Consider the following 17,280-nt stretch of genomic DNA (forward strand, 5'->3'; position numbering starts at 1 on the left):
ATGTGTCCCCTGACCTGAAAAATGCGAAGTTTGCCTAGGGGCCAGTCGTGAGTCTAGGACACCCTAGGTCTTTCTCCCTGGGAGAGGAAGTGAAGGGGACCCTGTGCGGCACAGTGGAGGGCCCCGGAATCGGGTTTTAGAGCAGTCCTCCGGCAGGAAGCGCATGTCTTGCACTGCGCACAGCAGCCGCTGTCCTACCAGCTCGGGGACAGTGGCTGAGCCAGCGAGTCCTCTGTAGGATGTTACTGACCAGCAGTGTGTAGAGCCAGGAAGTTTGGGGAGGAAAAAAGAAATTAAGAAGAGATATATATAGTGTCCCAAAACAACCTATATACATTTTAACAGCTGATAGCTCAATTTTGAAAATGAAATGTATTTTAATAAACGCTTTGAGTAATTTTATAATTACTCAAAGAGTGTGTACATTTTTGGGACACCCTGTATATGTATATATTATAATAAATAAGATATATTTTAATTACACATATGGTCCCTTCACAGCAGGAGAGAAGTGATAACCCAGGCTGATCCCTATATAATACATTTATGAACACATTCTCCAGCTCGTCTAAAACCCTCGTAGCCTCCTCACGAGGGGTCCGACCACTATTTTGAGCAGCATACTCTCCAGCAAAGAGCTTTAATGAAAACCAAATTAAAATTTCGAATTTTTCTTGACGGGGGGAAAAGTCCTCCAGGTCAGCTATCAGGATAGAAACTGTAATAGGAATGCGGTAGAAATTACAGCGCAGGGGCCAGATTTCCAAGGAAATGAAGCTGGAGAAATGATTTTACTTGAGTGAGTTATGGCTAAAACACCACTTCAGTGTAGCTACATCTGACTTAGATTCAGTCGAGGATAATCGCGGGGTGTTCAGCATGGGGACCGGGCCTAGGAAACGTCATGGTTTGATAACTGGCAACTTAAATGACAAGACGTATCAGGTCAGGCAGTCGTGACCGTTTTATTGGTCTTAAAAGTTTTTATACTGGATTTCCATATTTCTCTTTTATGAAAAGAAAAAATAATTTTATAAAAAGCTTTTCCTTTGAAGACTCATTAAAACACTTTATTCAAGCTTGTGTTGCTAGAGTATGTATGACGTATACCGGTTGTTTATGTATGTTGACCATTTGTTCTTACCAGTATCTGATTGGAACAGAAAGCATGTTTTGGAAGGTTAGAAGTGCATGGGCATGATTCAAACTCAAATGGATTTTCTCCAAAAAGAAACCAAACAGTAACCAGCCACAATGTGTTTTTAATGATCTAATTGACAGTAAAGATAGATACGAGTGTAAGATGGGATTTTTAGACCAGGGTAACCAAAGGGATTTACTTTGAACAAGGATCCTGAGCATTTGTGTTTTTGGAGCTCATCCTTAAGGCCTGGCCAGGAAGACTCCTGTGTTATGTGTGCATGTCGAGCGATGCAAACAGCCCCTGCCTCACCCTCCCTGCACCACCTGCCTGACCCCGAGGGCAGGAATGCATGAGGGGCTTACAGCCCCGGTGCTGCACCTGTCATAGTTACGATGTGCGGGTGCGTGCCATGGTTTTTATTTGTTCAAATGTGGGTGCTTCTCTGTCAGTGTCTTGTGCCTTGTTCTCTTTCTGCCCTGTGTGCCCCTCTCTCATCCCCCACCCACCTCCCCATGTGAGGTTTTGGGTGACAGCATGTCCATGGTCTGGAATAGTGCTTGTGCTTTTGCTGCACTGCCCTCAGCTGGCTTCCTCTGGGTTTGAGAGGCCTCTCCCTGCCTCCCTCCCTCCCTGCCTCCCTCCCTCCCCATCCCTCCATCCCTCCCTCTCCATCCCTCTCTCCCTCCCTCCCTCCTCTCCCCTCTCCTCCCCTCCCTCTCCCTCCCTCCCTGCCTCCCTCCCTGCCTCCCTCTCCATCCCTCTCCCCCTCCCTCCCTCTCCTCCCCTTCCCCTCCCTCCCTCCCTCCCTGCCTCCCTCCCTCCCTCCCTCTCCCCCTTCTATTTTATTATTTTCAAATCTAACTGTTCTTTTGCTTTCCACCTCTTGATACATTAGATGCTGATGATCTCATGAATTTAGATCTCCCAAATGACTTTTTAAATATTTTTAAATTCAGTATGTCATTGTGTTAAGACTCAAACCTGGAACCCCTCTGAAATAATTTTTCACTTTCCCTTTTGGTTTCAAAATGTTTCTACCCTAGTCCACTGCCCTTGGGTAACTGCCCCATGAGTCTCCCTTTCCTGACATTTCGTAAGCAGTGCAAGCCATGACAAAACTCTAAAAGCACATGAAATGCTTCTCTCACTACCTGTCCAATTGTGGGAAATTGGGAAGCCCGTTTTAAAGGAGCCGCCAGCAGTGAGCATTATTGCAACCTCTATGTCCACACCCGTGTGTCCCCCGCACATCTCTGCACGCGTGCACGGCGGAGGCGCCAGAGACTGGCACCAGTCGGGGCTCTGCAGACAGTGCGTGTTGCACTCAGCACCAGCTGAGGTCACGAGTGGCTGCAGGACCCAGAGACTGCGCTGCCGCCTTGACATGCAGTTTGGAAACAGTGGCTACTGTTTAACGGCGTGAACCAAATTTCTGCTAATGGGAAGAAGGGAAAACTCCACAAAAGCTGACAAAGCAGAAAGAACAGGATGGCTGAGCTCTTAGATTAAAACTCCAGGGCCATCTGAAACCTCTGTGGCTGGTGATGGAAGTGAGTTTCCATAAAATGCCGAGCGAGCAGACGCGCGCCGTTTAGGTAAGAGACCGCCTCCTACTTTTCACAGTGGGAATGCGACCAGGGCCCATGGGCTGTTTTGTTTCCTACAGGTTTTATTGGATCGTTCTTTTTTGAAATTTTCTTTAAAAAAAGAGAAAAAAGATAAAAGAAACCCTGATGAACTGAACCCACAAACATTCAAATTTTGCTTGACCGTGACTTTGAATTTATTGAACTATTTCTAGGATTTCTTACTGTTTCTAATGTTTGAGATTTTCCTTAACCTGGTTTAAAATCTCACCACTTAGAGGCCAGCGATTTCTGTTGCAGGGAGTAGGCAGGACAGATGCTCTGTGAAGAGGCTGACTGTGTGCAGGGCGTCCAGCCCCTGAAGAAGCGAAATTCCATGTCCTCCGAAGAGGCAGTTACAGTGCAGATAGCAAATTATCATGTTTGCACTGCAGGACTTTACCAATAGCTTAGAAAAATCCCGTGTGGACCAGAAGTACACTTTTATACCTTTAGCAACGTCTAAAGGAATTTGTTGACTAGAACTTAATGAGAATGCCCAAGGGGCTTTAACGGAGGCTACCAAAGTTTAAAGAGGAAATCCCAGTGCTCTCGTCACGGTGAAGCTGGACGGCTCCTTTGGGGAGTGTTCCCTGCTATATGAAATGCATCCTCCTGGTCGTCTTTGAGAACATGAGGGTGTATAACTCTTAACATGGAAGAAAACCACCTAGTCAGAGCAGTTTGGGAGGTGAATTTCGCATGTCGTCCCAGGCACACTCAGTGCTTCAGTGAACTCGTCCTAATGGCATTTATTCAGAAGTGATCTAACTGTGGCAGAGCACTGCAGACTCGTAAAATACAGTCGCAGGTGTAGCGCCACTAAGGTAACGACTTCCTGCTTTCAGATGTAATCTGAGCAGTGGACCCCACATGACTTGGTACATTTTAAAGTTTGTGCCATTAAAAATGACAGTTTTGTCTTTAATGAGGTATATATCAACTGTCTGTTGCTTTTTAATGGGAAACTGCATATCAATGATATTTCATAAGCATATTTGTCTTTATTTTTTTAAATCAGCTTGCTAATGCCCTCTCCAAGGAGACATGCCCTGAGCAGTAGCACTGCCTCGAACATCCATGTTTAGTGTGGCTCAGTGGGCGCCAAGCACATATGCGGGACACTGAATTCACGGGGCCACACAGAAGTGAGGGATTAGCCTTCTGAGAACTTCAAATTCATAATTAACTACAGAGAAGTACTTTATGCTGCCCATTTATAACAATTATTCAAATAATTGTATTCATTAGTCTTTATACAATGGGTAAAGCCAACCAGAAATAGGAACACTTTCAACCGATCAGGTTTCAGAACAAATGGATAGCATCCCTACGCAGTTACCTCTATAACTTATTGCATTGCTCACTGCTTCCCCTTTATTCACCTAAATCCATAGTTTGGGAACATTCATGGATTCAAAATCTTTCCATTTTTAATTGGCACCTGCCATTGAATCTCAGGGTCTTGGTGGAAATCAGGACCAGAAGATGTGGCCTTTTCTCTTCGTAGCACCAACCCAGCTATAATATTCATCTGGCTTGGTTATAAAACAACTTAGAAAATCCAAGTTTTTACTGACCATTTCAACATGAGTGTTTCTGCTAATTTGGGTGTTTTTTTTAAAATAGTGGGATCAGTTTGCCATCTCTTGTTTCTAGAGCATTTGTTTGGGTTGCTTTTGTGCCCTGGCTGGTAGTTCACTGAGTGTTGCTCCCAAGTCCTCAATTCAGCAAATCCGTACCAAGCACACACTTTGTGCTTGGCTACAAGCGAGGGGAAAGATGAAACAATAAACGAGATGTCCCCTTCTCGTCAAAGACCCTGCAGTTTAATAGGTCCACAAATATCTCCAAAAGTGACAAGTCCCATTAGAGATATATTAGGGATAGTGCAAGTTAGAGGACCTGGAGCAGTTGAACGGGGCCTGGAGCAGAGCACCAAGGAAAAAGTGCAGGCCCCTGATTGCCCAACAGCATGCAGTGCTTAGTAAGCACAAAGCAAGGGGAAGACGCGCCCTCTCGTAGCCGAGCCCCCCGTTCTTTCTCTACTTTTCCCTTCTTTTAACTCACACCAGAGCTTAGCTGAGAGCCATCGCGGCTGCCGACCCTGGTGGTGACTGGCTCTGGGCATGCCAGACCTCCACTGGATTATCTCCTGACCTAACTGCTTTTTCAGCTTTGAGGGTTTTGTTTTTCAGGAATACCTCTGATTTTTGAAATTTTCTTTTTTAAAAAACCATTTTGCACATCAGATTTTCTGATGAAGGCATAACCTGCAATCTGCAGTTAGCAGATGCTGTGCCACTTCGAAACAAGTGACACTAGAGCATCGTAAATTGATCATAAACTGTATTTGACAGTATTGGCAAAGGATTTCAATTTACAGTAAAACGCGAAATCAAACTTACGTTGGTATGTAACATCTGAATATATTTGTATTTAAGAGATATATCAGAGAATCAGCAGCCGGCAGTCAGGCTTCATTATTTTTCTTTTCTGCATGCCGTTATGAATGAGTGATTTTAAACATTCACCTTCGTATTTCATGTGCTTTGAAAGTGGAGACTGAGGAATCTTTCTGCCTCAATGGCGTATCAATAACAAAATCAAATGATTGGAGAAATGTACTTACGTATTAATACATTCAAGCTATCCAAAAAAGAGAGATAGCAAGAGATTTGGCTCATGTTTTTAAGAAATTCATCCTCAGTTCTTAAGTGTTTTGTTTATGTCCCTTGAGGAATGAAAAGAAAAACGATTTGTTTTTACTTGTAAGGCCTTACTCAGTTGCCCAATTCCGCAGAAGAGCTGGACAGTGAGGACCTCGCAGGTAAGGGCTAGTCATTAGGTAAGGCACTGCAGCGTCCAACCTGTGGGCGCTCTGTCCGCTTCCACACAACGGCCATTTGGCTTGTTGAGCAACCAATGAGCAATTGTGGATTTTGAGACTAAAGAAAAATAAATTTTATTAACACTATTTTCCTCCCCTCCTGCCTCTCTTCCTTGCAGTAGTGGCATGCACATTTCAAATTGAGGCTGACGCTCTGAAAGCACTGAAGGCCGTCCTCTTTGGGACTGTCCAAAGCCACTCTGGTCAGTGGTTGATGGAAGTTTATGTTCTAGGTATATAATGGTTCAGGAGAAATTCTGTTGCATTATAAAGCAATTTAAGGATGTTGGATTATGAGACAAGATCTTTATTTTAAAAAGCTCATACTGACCATTTACTGTGGTGAGGCAGACTAGAAAAGCCTTGTCATGTATTCCTAGAAGTGGGGCAGTAGGAAGGGGACAATTGTTTTGTCACACGCCATGATGTAAACTAATTACCCACCTGAGACCTTTTCACAGCACACTGAGTTCTTGAAAAAGTAGGTTTCATGCTTGGTTCCAGGATGTAGGCGTCACTAATCCAGGATACAAAGCATATCCTAAAAGGGGGGATTGAAAACGGTCAGGGCTAAACAATTTCATGAGCTTTGTGATGTCGTAGACTTCACTGCCAGCCAGAGGTGGCTTCTTGCACGTTTTGATCGGTCCCTTCTTAATAAGTCAGTAAGGAAGACCCCTCCTCACTGTGAGGGAGAAGGCGAGGCCTGGGCTGTGGGTGCTCACTCCAGCCTGTTGGGAGAAGGTCCCATATTGCCCCTCCAGTGCAGCTCCCTTGAATAGATGACTGTTGAGATGAAATATTAAATACAGGTGTCACCCAGTGAGAATAAGATAGTACCTACCACCCCGTCTTTCCAAATGCAGTAGATTAATTGCCTGCTATGTGCTCCTGTCAGCCCCCAGGATGCCTTCAGTTTTCTGTTGGGTAGCACATCCCCGTTTGAGCTTAGCTGTTGGATGTTCCCGGAGTGGGAGCTCCAGGACGTGCTGGTTTTGTTCACTGCTGTATGCCTGTCCCGTAGCAAGCACACAGTTGACCCTTGGACGAATAAGTGGATTCCAAACCCCAATGAATTTACATAGATAAACAGATAAAAGGCTGGAAAGACAACCAGCCCACCAAAGAAGTGCTTCATTTTTGCCTCTTCTTTGTGGTATATTTGGAGAAGCTACAAAAACATGAGCCTGATTATCTTTTAAAATAAGAGTAGACAAGCCCTTCTCCCTGTGTAGAGTGCAGTGCCCAGCATAGAGGACCTCCGCCTCAGTCTTGATCCTGACCCTGGTCTTGATCCTGAATAAACCTCTCTGACACAGTGGCCCTGGCAACTGCACCTTCTCAAGGCTCTGAAGGAAGGACTGCGTTCTCATTGGCCCTCGTCCCTCTTGGCGTATTAGCCACACAAGGATCACTCAGAGATGCAGAAGTAGTTTTCTCCTCTTAGGAAAATGGGGTGAAATGCCACCTACCCCTCCCCAGCATCATCAATCACAGAATAGTGTGGGTCTCTGAGCTCTGTACCAGTCAGACAGTCAGACGCAGCCCTGCCGCAGTTCTATCAATCACCCCCCAGTCAGGAGCCATAAACCAACAACTGTTTGTGTTTATCATAATTTGGTTAAATTAATAATTGCTCCCCTCCCCCACGCCCTCCAGGAGCACTGCATCTCCATTGCTCAGGAGCCGTAAGTCTTGTTGAACACTGATGATCCGTCAGGCTGGGCCAGGCTGCCTTTGCATCTGGTGTGATGAACTCATCAAAAACTGATTAGCACCTTTGTTCAAAGGGGATGCTGATTAATCAATTACTATTGATTGTGAGCTTGACTTCACTCAGCAGCAAAGAGACATCTGAAGGGAAAAAAAAAAAACAACCAATAAAAATTGAGCAGCTGTCATAGTGTTTAAATTTATTAAAACAAAATACATTATTTTTTATGAAGCTGTCTTGAAATGGGTCACTGAAGGGGAGCATATTGATTGAGAAAGGATGAGCTCAGACTTCTGTAGCCTGGAGACTGGACTCAATTATAATACAAGGCAAGCAGGTTAACACCGTCTTAAACAGCCCATCAATAAATTAGAGTAGGTGTTGCCCGTTTAATGCTAAACTGTGGTAATAATATTACCATTCATTCCTGCTCTAGCTCGGTGGAAATTTCATTCTTTTCATAATAAGGATAAATGATATATTCTGCATTTCCTTCAAAATAATGATAGTCGGTCTTTAACTCATCCCCATCGCCCACGGCCCCATCCACCAGCGCTACCTCAGCTAATGACAGTTTCACAAGCAACAGACGGGCCCGTCCTCGCCCAGCGAAGCAAGTTGCCCAGCTGATCCTCTTTAATCTGCATTAAGAATTGTGTTGTACATAGTCCAGCGATTTAATTCCTGGCAGACCTGGGGGCTTATCCAGTCTGACTTTGAACCTCTCACTTACTTTTTGGGCGTTAACTTTATTGATGGAAGAGCCACAAGAGTTGAATTGTTTATCAGTTACACCTGCTGTTTCCTGGTGACAGCTGGTGGTTATTGCCACCCGTGTGGAATAGAATAGCTTTAAGCATATTTATCCTTCCATTGTATTTTAAAACTTTTAAAAAATGTCTCGCCCTGCCTCAGCAACGGCAGGGCCTTTGGGGACTGTTTAGTGCACTGGAGGGAATACACCGTGCGCCAGAGCCTGGTCCCCCGGCAGTCAGAGCGGAGGAGACAGGAGATCCCAGAGCTGTCCTGCTTCCCCAGAGCACGCTCTCAACTCGCCCTACAAACGAGAAAGTGATCCCGAAAGATCCTGCACACTGAGTCTCCCGCACACTGCACAGGAATGTCTGGGTGGAGGGCAGGAGGGCAAGTGCTGAGCGGCTTTGCTAATCCATGCCAGGTGGAAAGGAAGAACCAGCCACGTGAGCCAACTCTGGCCCCCAGATGGATCACAAGGAAAACATGGGCTGAACATACAGCCCGAGTTTAGATAAGGGAAGCACGCAACGGTCTTCGGATGCACATGGTCAGTTCCGGGCTGCGATCGATGGCCACCTGGCTATTCCGAGAATCCTCAGTGTGTGCGAACTGTCGGAAGACACAGCGTTTTGAAGGACTCTTGGCCCCACCTAACGTGTAATGATGATGGTAATGATAAAACAACGAAAACCAGCCGGCCTTGGGCTGTGTAGACACAATCAGGGTATGGCCCATAAATGTAAAGTATGACATTGTCTACTCGTATTTATAGTATTTACAGCTGAGAAAGCTCTTTCACACATATGGATGACCTCACTGATCTTCAATCACTCAGCACAATTGTTTGAGCTCCTCCATGCCAGCTCCAGGCTGGCACCAGGGATGCAGCAGTGACCAACCAGAAGCTGGAGCTGCCATAGATTCCAGGGGCCAGGCCCCTGCTCCTCACTGTCACGGTCTAGTGGGGAGACAGGCCCAGAACACAAGAAAACAAACGTCGGACAGTGGCAAATCCGTGAAAAAGACAAAACTGGGCACAGTGAGAGTGAGTGCGGGCTGGGGAGAAGTGGAGGCGCTCACCAGGGAAGCCACTGGAACAGAAAGACCAGCAGCCGAGAATGAGCCAGACACAGGAAGGTTTTCATGAAAACCCTGTGCGATTGTTAGGGAAAGGTGGTTAGTCTCCCCTTACAGCTGAGGAAACCGAGCTCTGGGGTGAACTGATTGACTCAGGAGACGATTGAACACGTGGGTCTTCCTGCCTCGGTAGGAGTGTGCGACTGGGTTAAGTGGCTTTCTTCCCTGTGAGATCCATGCTTGCTTTGCTCTGGGGCCTGGAGAATCCTTTTCCTCTTGGGTCCTCTTCAGTCCAGTCTGCAGCCAGGGAATGAGGAGGGGAAGTTGAGCCCCCAAAGCCCGTCAGGTGTAGAGCCACGAGTTGACTGGCCTGGGTGGATCTCTCCCAGCGTTAAATCAGCTTTTCCCTTTAGAGAAGACCTTACGCTGCCCAGGTGATTCCAGGCACTGTCCCCTGACTCCTAAACGATGGGGTTAGTTCCCACTGAGACGTTCTAAAGGCCACGGGAAAGTGTTGAGCTGCAGAGGTTAGACATGTGGGTTCCCTTACTTAAAACGCCATTTAGTACCCGGCACTAGCTGACAAGTCACACTGTGCCTGTGCCGGCTTGTCCGTGACTCCCTCACAGTGAGACTGAACTTCATCATATTGCTGATCGTCCCATAATCCAACATGCTACTGTTTCCCCCGCGGGGAGTAGGAGATAACCAAATAGGAACTTTTCCTCCTAATTAAAAAGTTGGCAGACTACAGGGCAAAATGTGAATTCCACTTCTACAGGTTGGACACTGCTTTGGGGTGTCATCACACTCATTAATCCATCCTCACCCCCCTAAATGCCTCAGGTCCCCTGAAGCATCTTTCTCCAGAGAGACCCTAGTGGGGAGTGTGTGCTTGAGACTAGTTCCCAGCCCTTTATCGGGCGTGTCCTCCTTCAAGAGAACTGGCACCATCCTCGGTGCTCTCCTGGTGCTTAAAGTGGAAAAGGCCTTGCCCTTCTGAGCACCTGTTACCGAGACTGGTGGAGTGGACTCCCGGGTGCCTCTCGGTCCTGGTGACGCTAAGGGCCTGGGGAGGGTCTCATCCTGTCGAATCAAGTCATTTCCACTGCTGCTTAAATTAACTCCATCCGTTTACTTGAGAAGGGAGAAAAGTCAACATTGAAAAAACCACTTGTCCTTATAAGTTGCTGACAAGTATTTAATATCCTGATTCTCGAATGGTGCGCCTGAATTACGACTTGGACTAGGTGACCTTCGGCCACCAGGCTGCATCCTTGACCACATGCAGGAGAGACAGGCCACTGGCCCCCTGCATGAGAAAGGGCAGGCAGGTGTTTATGGGGCACCTCCCCACGGGAAAGCAGTGCCAAGCATGCAGCACAGCCCCTACCCCAAGGAGCTGATAAGTGTTTGCCTCGAATCAGTGATAAGAACTGAACAAAGCCTTCCTCGGGCTTCAGTAGAACAGACATGAGTGTGGCAGATACTCAGAGTACCTGTGCTATGCCAGGCCCTGGGCCGGAGGGCACGCCCATACTCAGCAGCATGCTGACCTCTCAGAACGACCCTGCGAACACGGGTGGTTGTGTTCAGTGGCTCAGAGTGGCCATCTATTGCCTGACGTCACAGAGAAGAATGACTAGGCCCAGCTCCCCCCCCCCCCCCCCCCCCCCGATCTGAAGCAAGTCCAGCGTGCTTTCCTGGGGACCCCACAGGAGGCGAGGCCCTGAGTCCTCCTGCATCCCCGCTCAGGCCTATTTCCGGAGGAGACTGCAGGCAGTAAGAGCCACGAGGTCCTGAGTCCTGCTCGCAGAGTAGCCGCAGCACCGCCACAGCCCATGTGCAGCACTTGGCACCTAAGCGAGCGCAACTGAGCCCTGGTGTCACGACCAGGACGGCTGCAGTCTCCTTCGAGGAGCTCACCAGAGTCCCTTTGAAATGTCAGGGCAGCTGCAGCTCCACGGCGAGAGTGAGATGCAGCTGAGGCGTGGGGCTGCCGGACGAGTGGAGGAGTCTCCCTCGCCTTCCCTTTCTGGGGAGCCGGGAGAGGCCGCGCGCACCGCCTAGCATGCTCCGTGCGTGTTAACATCTTAATGGGAGCGCTGTGCATGCGCTGTATACATTTACTCCTCTCTGACAAGAGGGAATTAAATGTCAGAAGGATTTGTAGCATCTATAATTGAATTGGTGCTGAGAAAAGCAAATCTTTAAGAAGAATAACATATTAGGATTAGCAAATGATGTGGCGCTTTGTCAGCGTGTGCCATTCAGTTTGTGCCCTTCAGTAACAAAATTGTGCTGTTTAAAATGCACACTTATTTCTGTTGCCATGACGGGAGCTACATGGGTGACAGGAATGAGCTGTTACGTTACTCAGCTGGTGCTGGGGTTTTTGGTTTATTTTGTTTTGTCTTTGAGGTCAGATTTTGTTTTTGCCTGAGGTTTGGAAAATCCACTGTCAGGCTTTCTCTTTCTTCCTAGCAAGTGACACCGTGATCATAAGCTGCTTCTGGGTAGACTAATCCCTCCCGCAGCCCCGGGAAGCTGGAGGCAGCATTTCCCTTCTGAAGTCTGATGCTGAGAGTTTTTAATTAAACTGGCCCGTCCAGTGAGACTTCGGTGCAGGAGAGAGGCTAGAACTAAGCCAAGTGGCAAAAAGTTTTCTCCAGTCACCCCAGAGGAGGAAACTGGAAGGTGGAGCGTCCGAATTGTTCAGTAAATAGAAGTGGGCGACCGATACCATTAGAACCTCCCCCTGTTACTGGTTTTTAAGATGAGACCTAAGGTAGTTTGTAAACCGTGAGAGAACAGACAGGAGCGTTTAAGGGCAGTGTCGAGCTCCCCCCAGGTGTTTAAATGAGCCTCGTAGCAGATCTGGGTCTGTTCTTGGGTTTGCTGTGTGAAGGAAGCCAGCAGGGGAGTGGCCAGCAGGGGAGTGGCCAGCAGCGGGTGGGGCCGGTGGGGTGGGGCCTCGGGTGTGGTCAGCAGGGGGTGGGCCCACAGGGGTGGGGCTTCAGGGGTCTGGCCAGCAGGGGGTGGGCCGGCAGGGGTGGGGCAGCAGGGGTGTGGTCAGCAGGGGGTGGGGCCGCAGAGGTGTGGCCAGCAGGGGTGGGCCCGGCGCGGGGTGTGGCCAGCAGGGGGTGGGGCCTCGCGTGGGGCAGCACCGGGTGGAGCCGCGCCCCCACCGCCCCTTCGGCGAGGCCTGGCGCCCCTCGGGAGGGCAGCCTCGGGGCCGCGCCCCCTGGCTGCAGGGCGCCCCGCGGCCGGGCGGCGGGGAGGGGGCAGGGGGGAGGGGGGCGGCCCCGCGGCTCCAGCCCGGCTCCTCCGACGTGCGGCTGGCGGGGCGCGGGGTGCGGGGCGCTCTGCCCCCACCGCCCCGTTTCTCCCATTAAACCCCAGCGTCCGCTGTCCGGCCGACCCGCCGCTGCCTCTGACTCGGCGTTTCTGTTTGGGTTTGGATTTGGGGGGGTTGTAGTCCTTTCGAAGGTAACTTAATGAAACACTTTAAATACTTCACTTTTTAATTTAAACTCTTTTAATTAAAGCGCTTTCCATGGACCCCTCCGTCACGAGTTATTTCCCCACGTCCTTCAGTACTTAATCTCAGAGCAGAATTGGAAATATCGATAGAAAGTGTAAATCATGCCTCCTGCTGAAAGCGCTGTATCAGGTTTCGGCTCAAAAGAGCACCATTACCTTTAGCTGTCACGGATCTGTACACTTGATCGATAAACTTCAAATATTATTAGAGGTGGAGGCTTCAGAGATTTGCTCTGTTCTTTGCAGAGAGACAGAGATAAATCTTTCTTAAAAATTGACTAGAATTTGCACTCTCAGTCTCCCTGTGAAATGCATTTCTCTCGGGCGTCCAGCGACTGCGGGGGACAGATTTATAGGCCATGCGCTTCTTGTACTGAAAGATTTAAATGGTAAATCCTTCACATATGACTTCACAAATCATGTAAAGTTAAAAGATTTTTACCGTTTCTGTTGCTGCTGTGCTTAAATTGTAAGGTACAGCTAGTAAATCATTTTAATGGAGGTGTCGTACTTGACTCAATAAAAAAAAAGACAATGGTTTAGCTTCCACTCCAAAATGTTAATGTATTAATCAACGGGAGAATAATTGTTTTTACCACACTATAAATCCTGGGTGCCATTAGGGCTTCAGCAAGGGGTGATGTAGCCACGGTCCTACATTAGAATTGTTTACCCTGCCATACATCCATTCTGCTTCGCCATAGCTCATTCGGGTTCACTGCGAGCTGTTCCCCGGCCAGACGTGTCTCTCCTCAGTCGGAAGAAGACATCCTGAGGGAGTGATGCTTATAGGGGGAAATTAATTGCACTGTGAAGTGCTAAATAAATAAAATAAAAGCCGTCTGTGGCAATGGACAATTATTCCTTGCTGTCTTTTTTGAAATAAGTTTTTAGGTTTTAGATTGAGGCTTTCTCCCTCCTACATCTCAAATGTAGCAAGCATGCCGCTGGTCTTTAGTCTCATAATCCCTGTTCTATCTCCGGGCAGCTGTGGCTTGGAGCGCCTCACTTTCCTGTGCCTGTGCCTGTGCCTGGCGGAGACTAAGTCCCTGGGCGTCTTGCCTCCCTCCACAGCCCCCGTTACTCCCTAAAGGTGCAACCCCATTCCAAGTGCTGCGCCCTTAGTTCGGGCTGCCTCCTTGGTAGGGCTTGCACCCGGGTGGACAGCGTGGACACTCGGGCCATCAGGCCGGGGTGGACTTCCTCCCGCCCTGCCCGTGAGCGTGTTCCACGTGCATTAGTGCTCCCGTGCTGCCTGTAGTGGAATGGCCCGTGGGAGAGCGAGTCGGCCCAGCACTGGGCAGGCCAGTCTGCTCCCTCCGTGGAACTCGTCCATCTCTAGAGTGTCCTCTCCGACCCCTCCACTAGACAAGGAGGCCCCTCCGGCCCTGGAGGCAGCGTTGCCGGGGCTTCTGGTGTCCCCTGATGAGCTCTACACCCCTCTTCCTCTTCTGCTTTCAACAGATTCCCGAGCAGGCGAGGAAGGCTCCATCCGGGCAGTGGACCACGCGGTGATCGGCGGTGTCGTGGCCGTGGTGGTGTTCGCCATGCTGTGCTTGCTCATCATTTTGGGGCGCTATTTCGCGAGGCATAAAGGTAAGCAGGCGCCCGGCAGGCAGGAGCCTCCTGCCCCCCAGCCAGGGTCAGGGGTTTGACCGGGTTGTCCTTGGTGGGCCGTAGGCTATGCGGCTGCACAGCCTCTTTGACTCCTGGAACGGAGAGGGAAATAAACAAATTGTAGCAGCTGCTGATTGGGACTCGGAGAGCTGATGAGCAGCAAACACTCCTTGATTTGGGTTTTCTCTAAAGCTTTATAGATTGTTACCTTACAGTTTGTAATCGGGGATAGAGTGAAAGCCACAGAGGTGGGGCTGGCGTGCGAGGTGTGGCGTGAACCCCATACAAACACAGAAAGAACCCCCATAACCTCCTGCTTTCTGGGGAGCAGGGGAACCAGCTCTGCTCCTTGGCCCCAGACTCCAGGTAGGCTCGCCACAGTGGCTAGAACATTTCCTTGGGTTGATGTGCCTTAGAAGCCACATAAATATGTATTTTTAAAATTATCAGTGCAATTGATTTAAATTGCCATTAATCACACACTTAACTGTGCAGTCTAGATGGGCAATCATCTCTCCAGTGTCCTCCTCCCTGCCCCGTGCTGCTCTGATCCTCTCCTCCCCCCTCTGGGCAATTCCCCCTTTTCTTTGTCGGCCCTTGTCTTTCTCGGTTGTTTTTCTCAAGTGCTGTGCAGTGAGCTTGCGGGGCTTCCTGTAGTGTGAACTCTAGGCGCTTGCATACTGCTTGCTTGGAGGACTTGGGTTTGGGGACGGTCCCTTCAGCTCAGCAATGAAGTCCAAGGTTCTTGACAACCACCTTTAGGATCCAAAGTGCCAGTCTCAAGCGTCAAACCATGTGGGACCTCAGAGCCACGCATTCTTCACCCTCTTCCCACACCCAGGAGGCAGACGGGCCGACAACTCGCCGCCTCTCAGGGTTAAGCTTGACAAAGCCGGGGAGCAGGGCAGAGTCTGCGCTGGGCTGTGGAGAGCCAGGGGGAGAGGGCAGGTACGCCCTCCACAGAGGAGAGGGGCTGGGGGGCGCTGACCGCCCGCCCTCTCAGGCTTGTCACTCTGAAAACCTGAAACAGCAAAGGTACCAGCCTTGTTCTACTCAAGAGTCTTCAAGAAGTCAGTGTGTACAGGGAGGAGGGTGACTTGGCTATGACGTAGGCAGTGTGAGCTCCACTGCATCCACTGAGTGCAGTCCTGGTCTTTCTTCACGTAAACCGTTGGGACTTGGTGATAAGCGTGTCACCAACTTTGTACTGTCCTGTCTGTTGTCGTTATAAAGTAGTCGTGCCAGTTACCAAATCCATGAATCTGGGTCCAGCGAGAACTACACTGTGGGCGACTCCCCTGCTGCTTCAGGCAGACCCGAGCCTTGATGACCCCTGTTATAATATCCGACATTTCTCCATCTGGATCCCCACCCTGAACAGAAAGCAGGAGAAAACCAAATGTGCTTGTGCGAGTTCGAGCGCACGCTCACGGACAGGCAGCAGTGATTGATGGAGGCGGGCGGGAGCAGGGGTCCGGCAGGCGGTCCGAGATGACGGTAGAGCATCATCGGGGCCCTAATTCATTTATTGGCTAATGGCTCTTTCTTGCTTCGGTCCTTAACCACGTGTGTGCATATATCTGGTCCTTGGTCCCGGGCGTTGACTGTGTGTGTTAGTCAGCAGCTCTCCGGCTTTCTGCATTTTAGCTCCCACTCACGTCTTCCGCCGACATCCCCGTCATCGTCACTGCTCTCATGTCTCATTTGCTGGATTATATCGCAGCGGTGCCGTTGGAGTGGTGCCTTTGGAGCCCCGGATCCCCATTTGTCTCCCCCGCCCGCTCTCTCCTTCCAATCGTTTCTCCGCCCTGCTGCCTGTGTGCCACTTCGGCTGACGATGCCATAAAGCAGGTCGCCATCTCTGCGCCACTGCACACAGGCCATCAGACAGTCACCGTGCTTTACCCCTTCATCTTTCAGGTACATACTTCACTCATGAAGCCAAAGGAGCCGATGACGCAGCAGACGCAGACACAGCTATAATCAATGCAGAAGGAGGACAGACCAACTCGGAAGAAAAGAAAGAGTACTTCATCTAGAGCAGCTTTTTGTTTCCATGAGGTGTCCCGCTGCCCTATTTAGACGATAAAGAGACAGTGAGATTGGAACTTGCGAGAAATTCGTGTGTTTTCTTAAGAATGGGTGGCAAGGTGCGAGACTGGGAGGCTTGGGGTTTGCTGTATAAAAAATGTTCTTTGAAAGTACACTCTGCTGTTTGACACCTCTTTGTTTGCTTGCTTTAGTTTTTTGAATTTTTATTTCTTCCTACCAAGTCAAACTTGGCCGCTTGGATTTAGTTTGGGTAGACTGCAGAAAATTCTGTGCCTTGTTTTTTGTTTGTTCGTTGTGTTCTTTTTTTTTTTTTTTTTCTCTGTGCGCATTTATTTTTCCCCAAAAAATTGATTTCCCCCCCCCCCCCCCCAAAATCTCCCATTTTGGATTTTGCCTGCTGGGATTCCTTAGGATCTTTTCCCCCTTGTTTTGCTCTTGTTTTTACTTTTTTTGTTTATTGTTGAAGTAACTGCTTTCTGTTCAAATTTCAGTTTCATAGAAGGAGAACCAGCACAGCTTAGATTTCATAGTTCGGAATTTAGTGTATCCATATGCATTCTTCTCTGCTGTTGTAAAGATTTGGGTGAACAAACAATGAGAACTCTTTGCTGCTGCCCATGTTTCAAGTACGTAGAGCAGCGAAGACTAGAAACGTAGACTGTGATTCAGAAACTGTTCTGTTTGCTGTGGAACTACATTACTGTACAGGGTTACCTGCAAGTGAGGTGTGTCAACGAGGTTGAATCTGTCTTTAATTCTGTGTCTGTAGACGGCTCAGCATAGATACCCCACACTGTCCAGAAAGGTTTGGGGTGGAAAGGGCTCCTCCTTTTTCAATACCCTAAACAGACCTGACAGTGAG

At 48.9% G+C, this 17,280-nt stretch overlaps 1 protein-coding gene across 4 annotated transcripts in view; it reads left to right on the forward strand.

Annotated features, from left to right (window-relative positions):
• Nucleotides 1-16,759, forward strand: part of CADM1 (cell adhesion molecule 1) — a 322,197-nt gene extending 305,438 nt beyond the window's left edge. For 2 of the 4 annotated variants that reach the window (XM_081155505.1, XM_081155503.1), the window contains 2 exons: nucleotides 14,214-14,345; nucleotides 16,287-16,591. In XM_081155505.1, the coding sequence (XP_081011631.1) occupies nucleotides 14,214-14,345; nucleotides 16,287-16,405 (251 nt within the window). In that variant the 3' untranslated portion in view covers nucleotides 16,406-16,591. Of the gene's footprint in view, nucleotides 1-5,545; nucleotides 5,600-14,213; nucleotides 14,346-16,286 lie in introns of all 4 variants that reach the window. The other 2 variants (XM_081155506.1, XM_081155504.1) reach the window with 2 other exon arrangements.
• The last annotated feature ends 521 nt before the right edge of the window (nucleotides 16,760-17,280 follow it).

This window comes from Miniopterus schreibersii, assembly GCF_964146895.1.
Source record: "Miniopterus schreibersii genome assembly, chromosome: 12".
In the NCBI taxonomy this organism is placed as follows: Eukaryota; Metazoa; Chordata; class Mammalia; order Chiroptera; family Miniopteridae; genus Miniopterus; species Miniopterus schreibersii.